Genomic DNA, 17,038 nt, shown 5'->3' with positions numbered 1-17,038 from the left:
AACCATTCCATAGTTGCCCTGGCTTTATGTTTAGGGTCGTTGTCCTGCTGGAAGGTGAACCTCCGCCCCAGTCTCAAGTCTTTTGCAGACTCCAAGAGGTTTTCTTCCAAGATTGCCCTGTATTTGGCTCCATCCATCTTCCCATCAACTCTGACCAGCTTCCCTGTCCCTGCTGAAGAGAAGCACCCCCAGAGCAAGATGCTGCCTCCACCATATTTGACAGTGGGGATGTTGTGTTCAGAGTGATGTGCAGTGTTAGTTTTCCGCCACACATAGCGATTTGCATTTTGGCCAAAAAGTTCCAATTTGGTCTCATCTGACCAGAGCACCTTCTTCCACATGTTTGCTGTGTCCCCCACATGGCTTGTGGCAAACTGCAAATGGGACTTCTTATGGTTTTCTGTTAACAATGGCTTTCTTCTTGCCACTCTTCCATAAAGACCAACTTTGTGCAGTGCACGACTAATAGTTGTCCTATGGACAGATTCCCCCACCTGAGCTGTAGATCTCTGCAGCTCATCCAGAGTCACCATGGGCCTCTTGGCTGCATTTCTGATCAGCGCTCTCCTTGTTCGGCCTGTGAGTTTAGATGGACGGCCTTGTCTTGGTAGGTTTACAGTTGTGCCATACTCTTTCCATTTCTCATTGATTGCTTGAAGAGTGCTCCGTGGGATGTTCAAGGCTTTGGAAATCTTTTTGTAGCCTAAGCCTGCTTTTAATTTCTCAATAACTTTATCCCTGACCTGTCTGGTGTGTTCTTTGGACTTCATGGTGTTGTTGCTCCCAATATCATGGTGTTGTTGCTCCCAATATTCTCTTAGACAACCTCTGAGGCCGTCACAGAGCAGCTGTATTTGTACTGACATTGGATTACACACAGGTGCACTCTATTTAGTCATTAGCACTCATCAGGCAATGTCTATGGGCAACTGACTGCACTCAGACCAAAGGTGGCTGAATAATTACGCACACCCCACTTTGCAGTTATTTATTTGTAAAAAATGTTTGGAATCATGTTTGATTTTTGTTCCACTTCTCACGTGTACACCACTTTGTATTGGTCTTTCACGTGGAATTCCAATAAAATTGATTCATGTTTGTGGCTGTAATGTGACAAAATGTGGAAAAGTTCAAGGGGGCCGAATACTTTTGCAAGCCACTGTAAATACACTTCTAAAAAGCTATAGGAATAAATAGAAAGTGGGTGAGTGCATTTAAGCTTTGATAAAACTGCCCCCACAGTGACACATTCTCAATAAAACACAGCATTACAGAAACTCCTAGGTAAACACATGATCTGATGAGAAATGCAGACACTGTTTCAGTGGTAGAAATGTAGAACTTACAGCGCTGGCATGACTGTGCATGACTATTAACACAACAGAGTCTTAATTTGCAGATGCTTAAAAGGACAAAAGTCTTTGTATGTCAATAAACTACAATGTAATTATCACAGTAAACACATCTATTTATAGTGTTTTTCTTTTTAATGTTCTTGTTAGTGCCAGGCAGATTTTGGTTACTAAATATATCCATATAGCCAGAGTTCACAAAATTACACATTTTATAAGTACCATGGTGTTCGATCTTCTGCTTTATAAAGCTTTATTTTAGTAACTTTGCTCAATTCTCTGCTTTACCAAGCTTTAGTTCAGTAACTTTGCTAAATTATTTTGATAGGCTAATGGCAAATTGGGCATTTTTACTGTTGTGGAAGAACCATGGCATTCAAAATCAAAAGGAAGAAATCACCGCCACTCAAACTCACCATGTGGAAATGCAGTATGCAAAACTGTCCTGTTCAGAAGGTCAGGTCTGGTCTCCTCCAAACGCTCATAACTGTATTAATCCAGAGGGGAAAAAAAGAAACAAGGTCTCCGCACTTCAAGACTTACATTAAAAAATTTATATCATTTTTAGGCTAAATTCCTAAGCTTAGGTTTTCATATATTTTATATTGCATCTCACTTGGTTTGTTCCTAGAGGTCGCTGTTGCTTAAATTGTATATATAAGACACTCTACCTTGGTCTTAAAATGACTAAAATTAAGGGTGGGTGCACCCAAAACGCGTCAGGCATGTGATGATGCTGTTTGTTTTCATACCGTCATATTAAAGATCTATATTTTTTAATGTAAGTCTTGGAGTGCGGAGACCTTATTACTCTTTTAGATCAAGCTCATTTAGATCAAGCTCTTTATTGAAGTCATACAGCTTTTCACAGGATAAGAATAAGAGAAGTACTAGGGTAAAATAAATGCTCTGGGACTTTTGGGGGGTGGAATATCATTCTGCATCACAAAAGTATTGTGGCACATCCACTCTCTCGTTCAGCAGCAGGCTATCTTTAGCTATCTCTGAGTTAATTCAGATGAACATTTTTCTAGGTGTAGTTTAGAAATATGCAAATCCTTAGATTCTGTGTCACATTAGACAATTTCTTATTGATTGACTACACTTCTCTATACAAGTACAGAATTAACTTATATTTGTATTTATTCTGTTACAGGATTTATGCAAATAAAATTGTATTACAGTTTATGGAAAGAAGTAGCTTTATTGCTCGTTAACAATCTCTCCCAAATCAGATTTCGCTGTGTTATCAGATGATAGTTCTGAATTCTGTCCAGCATCTGTGTCCTTCATAGAAACTGCACTTTCTTCTAACTTCGCCTCCATTCCAACAGCTGCATCCAAGCTAGATTCTTCTGTTTTTTGAGTTTCAGAAATGTCTTCTATGGTTTCTTTCATGGAAGGTTCTTTTGTGGGCATATCATCAGTGTCCTCAATCCCTGAGGGTATCTCTGGATCTTTTGGTTTAACACCCTTATAACATGTGGAAGAAAGGATAATGTGTATTAATATTGTTAATGATCATAAATAAATTGGCTAATAAGAAAAAATTATTAGAATAACAAATTAAAACCAATGCATCTTTTGTTCACTGTACCCTCGGCCATTCCCATCACACCCACGGCTAAGAACATAAAAACCTGATGGATGCTCCTCTCTTGTATTCTAAGAGTTTTAACAAAGCTTTGCAAAGGCGTGAACCTAAGGAGGAAAGGAGCCAACTGGGCAAAGAGATTAACCAACGGTGTTGTCTATAGGTTTTTCAGGCAGGGCAAGTGTATATACAATTGTCTGTACATTTGAAAATGAATACTGCCAATATACCAAACCTGATTTGTATATTGGATACATTGATGTGTTACTCCAGTGAGGAATTTTATTTTAAGTTATGTATTTTGTGACACCTGTCACTCTGAAATTGTTTCCCCTGCCAGAGTTGCGGGCTAATAGAGTGAATAAGCAATCCCCCTGCTTGTTCATTATGTGCATGAATCTGACATAGGCAAGGTGGATGTGCCTCACAAGCTTATGTCACGCATGTGCATAATAGTTACATAGTTACATAGGGTTGAAAAAAGACCAGTGTCCATCAAGTTCAACCCATCCAAGTAAACCCAGCACACCTAACCCACACCTACCAATCTATACACTCACATACATAAACTATAAATACAACCACTAGTACTAACTGTAGATATTAGTATCACAATAGCCTTGGATATTCTGATTGATCAAGAACTCATCCAGGCCCCTCTTAAAGGCATTAACAGAATCTGCCATTACCACATCACTAGGAAGGGCATTCCACAACCTCACTGCCCTCACCGTGAAAAACCACCTACGCTGCTTCAAATGGAAGCTCCGTTCCTCTAATCTAAAGGGGTGACCTCTGGTGCGTTGATTGTTTTTATGGGAAAAAAGAACATCCCCCAACTGCCTATAATCCCCTCTAATGTACTTGTACAGAGTAATCATGTCCCCTCGCAAGCACCTCTTTTCCAGAGAAAACAACCTCAACCTCGACAGTCTCACCTCATATTTTAAATATTCCATCCCCTTAACCACGTCTCTGCACTTTCTCCAGCTCATTAATATCCCTCTTAAGGACTGGAGCCCAAAACTGCACCGCATACTCAAAGTGAGGCCTTACCAGGGACCTATAAAGGGGCAAAATTATGTTCTCATCCCTTGAGTCAATGCCCTTTTTTATACAAGACAGCACTTTATTTGCTTTAGTAGCCACAGAATGACACTGCCTGGAATTAGACAACTTGTTATCAACAAAAACCCCTAGATCCTTCTGCATTAAGGATACCCCCAACACACTACCATTCAGTAGATAGTTTGCGTTTATATTATTTCTACCAAAGTGCATAACTTTGCACTTGTCAACATTGAACCTCATTTTCCAGTTTGCTGCCCAGTAATCTAATTTTGTCAAATCGCTCTGCAAAAGCGGCAGCATCCTGCATGGAACTTATAGTTTTGCACAATTTTGTGTCATCAGCAAAAATAGAAACAGTACTGTCTATGCCCACCTCCAGGTCATTAATAAACAAGTTAAAAAGCAAAGGACCAAGGACTGACCCCTGCGGTACTCCACTAACCACACTGGTCCAATTAGAAAATGTTCCATTTACAACCACTCTTTGTACTCTATCCTTCAGCCAGTTCTCTATCCAATTACAAATATTATGTTCTAGGCCAATATTCCTTAATTTGATCATTAACCTTCTGTGAGGTACTGTATCAAACGCTTTAGCAAAGTCCAAGTAGATGACATCAACTGCCATTCCAGCATCAAGGTTCCTACTCACCTCCTCATAAAAGGCGACTAAATTAGTCTGGCAAGATCTGTTACGCATAAAACCATGCTGGCACAAACTAATAGTATTGTGAACTGCAATGTATTCAAGTACCCTATCCCTTATTACCCCTTCCAAAAGTTTTCCTACTACTGATGTCAGACTAACAGGCCTATAGTTTTCAGGCTGAGAACGGGATCCCTTTTTAAATAATGGCACCACATTTGCAATCCGCCAGTCTCTCGGCACCATGCCAGACCTCAATGAATCCTGAAAAATTAAGTGAAGAGGTTTGGCAATCACAGCGCTCAGCTCATTTAATACCCTGGGATGAATCCCATCCGGCCCTGGACCTTTGTTTACCTTTACATGTTCAAGTCTCTTTTGAATTTCCTCCCGAGTGACCCATGCGTCAGTAGCTAAATTACTAGAACTGGGCATATTACAAGGGAAGCCTTCATTATCTGGCTCCTCAGATGTATAGACAGATGAAAAATAAGAGTTCAAAATTTCAGCTTTTTCCCCGTTCTCATCAACCAACTTACCCCCCCGTGATAATAAAGTTCCCACCCCTTCTTGCTTCATTTTTTTACTATTCACATAATTAAAAAATAATTTTGGATTCTTTTTACTCCTAGCTGCAATATCCCTTTCCATTTCTATTTTAGCTTGCCTGATAGCTTTTTTGCATGCTTTATTTGCTTCCTTGTACCTGATGAAAGTTTCTGCTGTCCCAGCTAACTTGAATGCCCTAAAAGCACGTTTTTTCTTACCAACCTCGACAATAACACTTTTATTCAGCCATAAAGGTTTTGCTTTGCGATGCCTCTCCTTGCTTACAAGGGGGATATACTGTTGTGTATACCTACAAAGCAATGTTTTAAAGATGTTCCATTTTCCTTCTGTGTCTAACCCCATGAAAAGCCTTTCCCAGTTGACACATTGCAGAGATGCCCTTATACTGGCAATGTCTGCACGTCTAAAATTGAGCGTTTTAGTTACTCCCTTATAGCGCTGTCTCTGCAGCATTATCTCAAAGGAGACCATGTTGGGATCACTGTTCCCCAAATGCTCACCCACACAAATGTTAGAGATGAGTTCATTATTATTAGATATCACCAGGTCCAAAATAGAGTCATTCCTAGTGGGTTCTTGAACCGCCTGAAATAAAAAGTTGTCATTTAGCATATTTACAAACCTACTAGCTTTTTCTGACTTAGCCACCCCATTACTCCAGTCGATGTCCGGATAATTAAAGTCCCCCATAATAACAACTTGACCCAGTTTTGAAGCCTCCTCCATTTGCAACAATAGCTGGGCCTCATCCCCCTCATCTATACGGGGTGGTTTATAGCATACACCAATGATCATTTTCTTTGTGACCTTCAGCCCTACTGAAATTTCTACCCAAAGAGATTCGACATTTTCATTGGTAATGTCTTTATTACATGGCTTTAAATCTGACTTTACGTAAAGACAAACCCCTCCACCCTTTTTAATCTCTCTGTCCCTCCTAAAAAGTGTATAACCATTTAAATTTGCAGCCCAGTCGCATTTATCATCCCACCAGGTCTCAGTGATACCTATTAAATAATAATTTTCAATACATGCAATAGCTTGCAGCTCCCCTAATTTACCCGACAAGCTACGCGCATTAGCCAGCATGCAGCGGAGATTATTACTTCTCCCTCTGATGTTTACATTAGCTAAGGGAGAATTAGAGCTAAGGCAATTATGAGACTGCTTTCCTTGTAACTGAAGCTCCTTATCTGATAAACTATATGCCCCCCTCACTCCTCCCCCACAACCCTTTGCTAGTCCCCCTACCCCATCTACACTAATTTTCCCATAGTATTCTAGCTCACCCACCCCCCCCCCCCTTGTCTAGTTTAAACACTCCTCCAACCTCTTAACCATTCTCTCCCCTAGCACAGCAGACCCCCTTCCATTGAGGTGCAATCCGTCAGGGCTGTATAGATTGTACCCCAAGGAAAAGTCAGCCCAGTGCTCTAGGAACCCAAACCCTTCCTTCCTACACCAAGACTTTAGCCACGCATTTAGCTCCCTAAGCTCCCGCTGTCTCCCTAAACTTGCACGTGGCACCGGCAAAATTTCAGAAAAAATGACATTGGAGGACCTTTCCCTAATCTTAGAGCCTAGATCCCTGAACTCACTCTTTAAAGTCCCCCACCTACCGTTCATTTTGTCGTTAGTACCGATATGTACCAAGACAGCCGGGTCATGCCCAGCCCCTCCCAATAATGTGTCAACCCGATCAACCACATGCCGAACCCTGGCACCAGGAAGACAGCAAACTGTCCGGTTGAAGCGATCCGCTTGACAAATTACCCTGTCCACTTTCCTAATGATCGAATCCCCTATAACCATGCCCCTAACCCCTATAATGAGCGAGTTGTGGCATGTGCTCATTATGTGTATACGTGTGTCCCAAAATGGACACCATGTGCACACCACTCAATTTAGCAAGTCCACCAGCCCTGGTTAAATTGCAAATCTAGCAACAGAGTACACCAGAAGAGCAGAGTAAGGAACCATGGTAGCCTGAAACATCATGTGCACCACATCTCTCTAATATATTTACTATGCAAGCATTTCAAGAGCTCTTCTGGTGTGCGTTATTGGTGCATTTTATTTTTTAGCATATATATATATATATATATATATATATATATATACAAGGAAGAGTGGAGCACACCCTATAAAAGTTCAAATGCCCTGGGTGCTGGCTAAAATGAGGCAATATATGAACAGAGAGCCGCACACACAAGGACTTAACGATAAAGTGAAAAAATTTTATTCAAAAAAATCCATATATATATATATTAGCATTTTAGTATATTTTTTTATAAATACTTACAGCCCCTGCCAAATTTTCATCAGTCTCCTCGACAGTTGGCAGATTTGGTGCCCCAAACTTATCTGTCAGTTCTGCAATTGTCTTCCGTGTATACTCCTCTGAAATTTGTTTCTAGAATCAACAAGAAGGCTTAATTATTAAACCAGTGAAAAGTACTAAAAAACCTTTCTTTGCCATACTTACTTACTCACAGTGCATTTTTCCTACACAGTGTAATTGTGTGCATCTTCCACTACTTGCTTCATGTCAAAAGCACAAAAAGTTTGCACATTTTAACTTCATTGCATCTGATTCAACTGGTGCAACCAGGAGTGCAAAACACAAAGAGAGCCCTGAACTTACTGCCCGGTTAAGGCAGGTGTACAGTACTCTCTTGCACCAGAACACATTGCAAATATAAATGAGAGCAAGCATTTTAGTGCATAGTAATATGATAGGTACAAATCTGTACCCATTTTAGCACTTAACACTGTGCTGCATGAATTTTTAGTTTTAACTCCAACCCCATCCAAGCATATCACCACCATTTCACAAAATTAACTGTGGCCCTATAGCACCACCCAAACTGCAAAGTTGCACACTGTTAGATATGACAATTGCTTTCCTTAGCTTGGATGTTGGACATTTGCTACTAGCAGCATGCACACCAGCCCATTGCCTGCCCAGGTGCACTGGCACCTACTTACTAATATGACATCCATGTTGGCAATGGAAGTGACTTTGGACAGCTGGTTATGATGGGGAGGAGATGGGTTTAAAATGACAAATTTTGAAAAGGGAGTTAGTTTCCGATTAATTCCTGTAGGTAAATGCATATAGTAAATACTCTGCATTGCCCATTCACTTTGACTTCTGTGAACGGGCAATGAACACAGAGCAGTTCTGAGCATTTCCCCCATGTAAATTAGTTGCTCAAAATTACCCTGTGTGACATTGCTATAACCGTCTAATGCATGTTGGGTAAAAGACATATTGGTAGACACACAAAATCCACATGCCAAATATAATTTAATAATACAATTCTCTTATACCAAATATGTTTAAAGATGTTTGAACACCAGCTGGACATACATTATGTTCTGCAATTTTCAACTGAATAAGCATCTCTTCTTGCTTTAGTTTTTCAATTGTCTCGAGTTCCTGACGTGCTGCTTCTTTCTCTCTCTCTAATTCTTCCTTTTCAAGCTTTCTCTAAAAAAAAGTATAGTTTAAAAAGAATAAAGCTATTAGATTCAAACCTTTTAATAGTAGCCCATCTGCTGTATTTCTGTATATACAGTAAATTGCAGTTTATATTTCAGATAAACTGAAATATTAACAAAAAAGGGCATACATATAGATAAGTAATAAAAGGTATCAATACCATTGTAGCCTAGTTAAAAACAGAAAAAAAAATAATTAAATAAAAAATTAAGACTAACAGAAAAGTTGCAATAATTAGGACATTCCATAAAATACTAAATGATAACTGAAATGTGAACTACAAACTGTTATAAATCAATCTAATGGTGTTTATTTCTCCTGGAATGCACTAATTAAATAAATATAACTCAGCTAGGCCTAGTGAATCTTAGGCTGACACGTGGCGTAGGGCTGATTTTCAGCCCTACGCCTGCTACTTGTGCCTGCACCTGAATGAATGGAATACGCTCGGGTGCAGGCACATGTAGCCGATATACGCATGAAAACGCAAGAGAATGCCAAGTCTCGTGTTTTCATGCGTATATCGGCTACATGTGCCTGCACCCGAGCGTATTCCATTCATTTGGGTGCAGGCACAAGTAGCAGGCGTAGGGCTGAATTTTTGGCAAGCGTTTTTCCGCTTGCCGAAAAAATCAGCCCTACGCCACGTGTGGCATGAGCCTTAGCCTGTGGTCAGCCCCCACCCCTCCCCTCTGGCCCCTCTGGCCCCTCTGGCCCCTCTGCATGTTACAACTCCAATCCCTGTTCAGGCTGTGCACTGCAAATCCTTTCCCACCTCAGTCTACACAGGCTCCCCACCATTCACTCCCCCCAATGCTCTCTGCTTGATATTTTCCTGGCAATCGATCACCCTCTTATTGCGCCTCCCCTGCTTAACTGCACTCTAGCTAGGTGCCTCTGCTGCCTACCCCTAGTTTTGGCTCTGTATTGAATTACAGCATTTTGAGAGGACTAATTGATTATTAACAACAAATCATTCAAAATCGATTGAATGCATTATTTGAACTATTTGGCATAAAATTCAGATTGTTATGGGCCATTTGGAATTGATTGTAAATCAGCCCCTTTAGTTTGGTGAGTGTTACAGTTTAAACTTCAGCTCCTCACGATTTGCTGATAGCTTTTTACTTAGCACTTCGTCTGAAATATAGTCACATAAATTAAGTTAAATTCTTGTTATAGCTAATTTAGCGTAGCTATAAGTGGACATGTTTTTAGAAACTTACTAATAAATGGAAATGCTTGTTATTGTTAGTTTTTTTATATTACCTTTTCATACTCATCTAAATTGTTCCTGTACTTGTATATCCAGCGAGCTAGATACTCAATAGGATCCATTGGTCTTTTTTCTGCCACTTCCGCCAATCCTTCAGACAAACACTTCCCTAAACATTGCTTTATGTATTCAGAATCCATAGTTATCTTTGTGATCCTGTTGGAACCAAGAGTATGAAATGCATATTATTTCCAAGTCATTGTTAGTGCAATATTTTTGAACATATAAGGGTAAAGTTACTAAGACCATGGGTAGAAATGCAAAAGCCTGAAAGGGCATTCATGCTGAAAGTACTTCTGCCCAAGGTCTGGCTGTGCTTCGCACCCTGCATCAGATAAACGGTGGGGCGTGCAATGCTCAGCCACAACTGGCACAGGCCAGTACAGTTCTTACTATGCTTGCCCCAGGACAGCAGGTAAGCACAAAGCCCTGCTGGGGGCTGCATCAGGGCTATGTACTCCCTAACTTGCATGACAATATGTAGGAATAGGCACAGACCTGTGACCTGTGAAAATTCATTCAAGCTGGAAGTGCAAAGTGCAAAAATAATGGCATATTGTGCCTGTTCCTTGCATGTCACATCCTGCCTTCCAGGCTGTAACAACCCCCAAAGTCTTTCCAAAAGTTTTAGTATTTAATGCTGCAATAAGTATGATCTATTTTAAACAGTAACATACCCTAAAAATATTTGCAGTGTGTTATAGGTATATCATTGGACTTTTTGTACACAATGTGGCCACAGCTACTACTATTATAAAAAAAAAGAAGCTTATATTTAAAATTGATTTCCCCTGCTTACTGGAATATGAATGCTATTAAAGGAACAGTAACACTAAAAAATCAAAATGTTTTAATATAATTAAAATATATTGTACTGTTGCCCTGCACTGGTAAAAGTTGTGTGTTTGCTTCAGAAAGACTACTGTAGTTAATAGAAATAGCTGTTGTGTAGCCATGGGGGCAGCCATTTAAATTGAAAAAAGGAGAAAAGGCACAGGTTACATAAGAAGATAACAGATAACTGTGTAGAATACAATGGGAATCTATGCTACTTATCTGTTATCTGCTATGTAACCTGTGCCTTTTCTCCTTTTTTCAATTTAAATGGCTACCCCCATGGCTACACAGCCAGGGTATTTATATAAACTGTAGTAGTGTTTATGAAGCAAACACACACTTTTACCAGTGCAGGGCAATAGTACATAATATATTAATTATTTTTATACACTTTCATTTTTTGGTGTTACTGTTCCTTTAAATAAGTAAATGCCCTTACATTTTGAGTTATCTTCAGACTGTGTACCTTAGTATCCCAAAGCAAGGGAACAGAGAAAAAGAAAGAGTATTCTGTATAAATGAAAAATAAAATATAACTTTTATTACTTAGTTAAAAACCATGGAAAAATCAAAAGGTCATTTGAGTAAGGTACTGTTTTTTTTCTTTTTTCTGTTCCCTTATTGCTTGTTGTTGCTTGTTATTGTGTTGTTCGTTACTTAAGTTCCCCCCCCCCCCCCCATTCCCTCCAGGTGTGGCAGTTCACAGTTTGGGATCCACTGCTTTAGACAAAAGAGTGATGCAGTAGCAAATGTCAGAGATAACTTCCACCACCATACCAGACTATAATCAAAGCAGTGTAGGTGGTTTTTCATGGTGAGGTTGTAGAATGCCCTTCAGAGTGATGTTGTGGTGCTTTTAAGAGGGACTTGGATGATTTCTTAAACAAGCACAGTATCCAAGGCTATTGTGATACTAAAATCTACAATTAGTATTGATGTTGGTATATATGGTTTATGTATGTAAGTGTATAGATAGGTCAGTATAGGTTTATGTGTGCTGTGTTCAATTGGAATGGTTGAACTTGATGGACTCTTGATGGTCTTTTTTCAACCCTATGTAACTATGTAACCTATAATAAAATGTGATCCAAAGTAACAGGGGGTCATTTATCAAAACTGGGCAAATTTGTATTTGGGCAATAGCATGGAAACCAATCAAATTGTTGCAGTTTTAGTTCTACCTGCAGCTTGCACTCACTACCTGCTTTGGGTTTCTGCCCACAGGCAAATTTGCCCAGTATTGATAAATGGGCTCCACAGTATTTTGCTATCACACCTTTTCTAAAAAAAAAAAAGAGAGAGAGAGAAAATCTTTACCTTGCTACTACAAATAGTTATTTGCAAGCAATATCTGTGGATGTGCCAGTATATTCCTGGGTATTAAGTTTAGGTATTAATGTTTATAATACAAAACCACCAGACGGGGGCGCATCAGGATTACACCAAACAATATAATATTGTTATCACAAAAAGCGGCGAGTATATAAAAATATTAAATTAGCAGAATCTAAGCAACATCACAAGTATTTCTGCATTTTGATTACCACATTATAGATGCGCTAAATCTTTGGTTGTCTTTTGCTATGAATGACTACTATAGATCGGTTTCCAAGCATTTACTATTCTACAGTCAATCATTTCTACTCTGGGTTAGTTCGCCCTGAAAGTATATATAATTAACGACACACATGGAAGCTTTTCTCAATTTTTGGAGTAAAAAACAAACAAAAAAAAAAGCTTGTTTGTTACTTCTACTCACACTGCTGCAGCTTGATGAGCGTCAACATCAGAATCCGCGTCTCTTTCGTTCCCTAGCAACCTGCCGGAAGTCAAGAAAGGCCCGCCCACCAACATGGACGCTGTTTCTTGCCTGTCTTTGAGGCACTGTTGCTTATGGAGTTGTCTCAGCGGGAAATAAATATTATATATTAAAGGTGCATTTGAACTATTTTGCAAAGTCATGTTGGATAATAGCGTAGATGAGAAAGCAAAGCATCTGATTCTGCTTATTAGCTACAAGTATAATTTGTCAGTGTAAAGAAATGTGCACATACATGTGCTGTAGTGCTATAATGTGACTTCGGGTGTAAAGGTTCCTGCAAATGGTGCTGTTTAAGGTTGAACTTTCTGTGTGCGCATTTCCCACCTACAAAGCAAACTATTATGTTTGTAGTACACGTACTTTCTCTCTGCATGTTATCTGGCTAGTTATGATATAAAAGCTTTTTTTAACCTTAATATAGCCCCTGACTTTTACAAAGCGAATTAACATATGTATACATGCATATTGTATATTATTTTAAAGTACAGGTATGGGACCTGCTATCCAGAATGCTCGGGACCTAGGGTTTTCCAGATAAGGGGTCTTTAAGTAATTTGGATCTCCATAACTTAGGTTTGCTAAAAATCATTTAAATATTGAATAAACCCAATAGGCTTGTGTTGCTTCCAATAAGGATTAATTATACCTTAGTTGGGATCAAGTACAAGGTACTGTTTTATTATTACAGAGAAAAAGGGAATCATTTTTAAAAATTAGAATTATTTGCTTATAATGGAGTCTATAGGAGATGGCCTTTCCATAATTTGGAACTTTATGGATAATGTGTTTACAGATAAGGGATCCCATACCTGTATAAGGGGCACATATTTTTTTCTCTGCATTCACTGATTCATCAGCAACTAAAAATGAAAAATGCCAATACAACCTTGCATCCTTCTGTAGGCAAATAAAATAAACTTTTTGACAAGGTAACTAAAATCACCGTTATAAAAGCCCACTAAACTACAGTGGAATATTAATAGATATGTTAATTTAACAAATACTTTTGATCCTTTTTTCTCCAGTTATTGTCAGTGACACTGCCCTGATCAACTGGGCAGCTATTGTGAAATCATTAGATTTCACAACAGAAGTCATCCAGGGGAAAATGAGGTTACATGGGTTTAAGTACCTTATGCTGCATGGTTGATTATTACATTTTGTTGCAGAATGTGCTGGTTTTTGAGGTGTCATAAAATGTGAAACTAAATTCACACTTATATATTTAAAGATTAATTTGTGAGTTTCTTACCTAACATTTTCTGGCTACAACCAATGCACAAATGTAGGGAGCTTTTCCTGCATGACTTAGTACTTAGCAATTCCTTACTAACAAACTGCATTGTTTGCAGTAGAGAAAGACACCATGTTCCCTTTAATATTAGATCCTTTTATTTTCTACAAGGAATTTAATATGTGTCTTTATTCAAACATTGGAGTTTGCTATAACTGTTCTAAAAGGTGAACCTCTTTTAAAAAACTTTATTAAAACCTTTTTTTCCTTTACAGGTCCTTATTTTTGATGGTTTCAGTAGTGCCGAGGATCTCACACATGGGTTGATTGTCTGGCTATTTCATTAAAGATGGTTAAACTGCCTAATAAAATTTGCACATTCAGCTATCAGTAATTTATATTTTATAGTTCACTCAAGTGTTAAAAATATAATTGTCACCTCTGCACCACTAATATCTGATCCCTGAGGCAGTTTATTTCTTAGCGCAATGACACATGCAGCACTTTATCACCCAAAGGGGGATAAACAACCAACAAAATACATTTTAATCTGGAAGATCTTGGATTTCTGAACAAAAAACACTTTACATGCGTGATCTGGAATAATCACAGGAAAATAACTGTCTGCATTTTCATGCTGGATTGATTTTTTATTGTTTTCTTTTTTTTTAGGCACTTAGTTGCCCATAGGAGAGTCACATTGCCCTTAGAGGTACGTTTCAAATGCATCCAGTGTCTCTGGGCAGAGCCTTTACTTTATCCCCCAAATGCCTAATCCTCTAGTCCAGGGATCCCCAAAGTTTTTTTTACCTGTGAGCCACACTCAAATGTAAAAAGTTGGGGAGCAACACAAGCATGCAAAATGTTCATGAGGGTGCCAAATAAGAGCTGTAATTGGCTATTTGGTAGCCCCTGTGTAAACTGGCACCCTACAGGAGGCTGTGTTTGGCAGTACAACTGGTTTTTATGCAACAAAAACTCCAAGCCAGAAATGCAAGAGGTTGGTGAGCAACATGTTTCTTACGAACCACTGGTTAGGGATCACTGCCTCTAGTCCAATAGGTTGTCCAAGGACATATGCTTATATCAGCTCACCTTTTCTGTACCTTAGATAAAAGCTATCTCAGATAACACAATCTCCCCATGTTGATCAAAGCTTACCAAATTATACAGCTGCCTGGCCAATAGCCTACTCACAACCTTAAGAGCATGAGAATTATGCTTTCCTTGGAGAAATGCCATTTATAAGATTTAAACTACACTAAAGCTGGCCATACACGCACCAATACTAGGTGCGTGTATAGTCAGGTTTCATACGATATTCGGTGCGTGTATGGCATGTCGGCGAGTCGACCGATATCGCAGGAAGCTGCTGATATCGGTCAACTCGCCGATCGGACCGGTTAAAAAATTTTGATCGGGCGCCATAGAAGGCGCCTGACCAAAATCTGCCGTCAGGGCTGAATCGGCAGAAGGAGGTAGAAATCCTATTGTTTCTACCTCCTTATCTGCTGTTTCAGCCCTGACGGTGTTTGGCGGATCTGACAATGTTTCGTGTGACCGATGGTCGCATGAAACATTGTCAGATCGCCACGTGTGTGGCCACCTTAAGGATGGAGTGTATGGCTCAACCCCAAACCCATACATAGCCTACTATATACCCAACACTGAGGTATATAAACATCAGCCCTTTGTGAAGTCTCTCTAGATCTTTCCAATCAGCTATTTCATACAGGACAACTCTTGTAACTCATTCAACAGATACATCTCCGTCGTGTACTGAAAAACCAGTTGTACTGCTAAACAAAGCCTCCTGTAAAAAGTGCCTGAAAAAAACCCTAAATTTTATATTATTTAACAGGTACAAAAAGCTTTCACAGTTGCCTTTGTAATTTTTTTATGGAATATTGATTTTTTAACACACAGAGCATTTTTGGTGGTTTAATAAGATTTGGACAATGAATGTGAACAACCCCTTTACAGAGGTGAGTGGGGATAGTGTGGCGCACACCAGCGCACTGACGAAAATTTGCGGCTATTCCTGGAAGTGACGTCACACGCATGTGCAAATGCTGAATTGAACCTGAAGAGTCGCTGCCTGCGTGTTATTAATCACTGCAAAAATGAGCTCTATCGAAAAAGTACATTTGCTGCAGGGCAAGGTTAGTCAATATTTGACACAAAAGCCATTGGATTACTACAACTTTCAACAGATCTGTCATGGCATGTTGAAAATTGTAGTTCCCCTGGATTGTTAAAGGTTGCTTATTTTTATGATAGAGCTTTACCCGCCCTTTTCTTTGTTAATTTCCATTTTTTTTCTTCTTCAACCTGCAATGCTGCAGACAATTATACATTCACCTTCTGCACAGCTAAATAAAATGGTTAACTATGCTGGAAAAATTAGTTTCTGTCACTCACAAATAAATGAATCCAGGCCAATATTCACAACAAAATATTTTGCAATTTAATCTATCACTGCTCTAAAGGTGGCCATACACAAGCCGATTTTTTACTTTAAAACAACTGATTCCAGAACGATCCGATAATATTGTAAACTTATTGTATAGTTGATGGTGTATGAACAATTGTCAGGCCACTAATTGCCTGACATTATCGGCCAAAAAATTGATAGTCTGGGTTTAAAAATTTTGGTTCAGCAATAAAATCTGCCAGTTGGTGTGTGTGCCAGACATTTGTCGTTGAACAAATGTTCACTGCGCATGTCATGATTGCTAGTGGAAGTCAACGAACGATATTGGGTCGTACATAGATGTATGATCTTTCTGTATTTTACATTAACATGACGATGACATCTTTTCAATTAATCATTGTCCGTGGATGGCATATTGTATGGCAAACCGATCGTCAGATGATCATGTACCGATTAGATCATTCATCACAGCATAATGTTCTTTGTACATAAGAGAAGCAGTTACAAGCATTAGGGATCGGTAGTAAGAGGCTGTTCTAAAGACCTGCTAATTGCAAATCTTGCATAAGAAATACCTCTTTGTACCAGAATTGTGTATTGCAAATTTGCCCTTGTTGTCAGACAACATATTGCACATATTTACTTCTGAAATGTGCAAAGTACAAGCTGTGCTCAACTAATAGATGTCTGCATGTCT

The 17,038-nt window shown here is 39.1% G+C and overlaps 1 protein-coding gene and 1 long non-coding RNA gene across 2 annotated transcripts; one reads left to right on the top strand and one right to left on the bottom strand.

Annotated features, from left to right (window-relative positions):
- Positions 1–1,466: 1,466 nt before the first annotated feature.
- dydc1 (DPY30 domain containing 1) lies at positions 1,467–12,828 on the bottom strand. The gene is made up of 6 exons (XM_031906392.1): positions 12,611–12,828; positions 10,008–10,170; positions 8,607–8,726; positions 7,536–7,646; positions 2,559–2,825; positions 1,467–2,349 (listed from the first exon to the last, which is right to left on the bottom strand). Exons 1-6 carry the CDS (start codon positions 12,811–12,813, stop codon positions 2,347–2,349), a joined length of 867 nt encoding a protein of 288 aa, XP_031762252.1. The 5' UTR covers positions 12,814–12,828; the 3' UTR covers positions 1,467–2,346.
- LOC105947762 lies at positions 12,696–14,294 on the top strand. The gene is made up of 2 exons (XR_001171215.3): positions 12,696–12,785; positions 14,183–14,294. It is a non-coding gene; the product is annotated as an uncharacterized LOC105947762 (long non-coding RNA).
- Positions 14,295–17,038: the final 2,744 nt, after the last annotated feature.

This window comes from Xenopus tropicalis, chromosome 7 (assembly GCF_000004195.4).
Source record: "Xenopus tropicalis strain Nigerian chromosome 7, UCB_Xtro_10.0, whole genome shotgun sequence".
Taxonomy (NCBI): Eukaryota; Metazoa; Chordata; class Amphibia; order Anura; family Pipidae; genus Xenopus; species Xenopus tropicalis.
The sequence above is the reverse complement of the archived record's forward strand: the minus strand, read 5'-3'. Positions and strand labels throughout refer to the sequence as shown.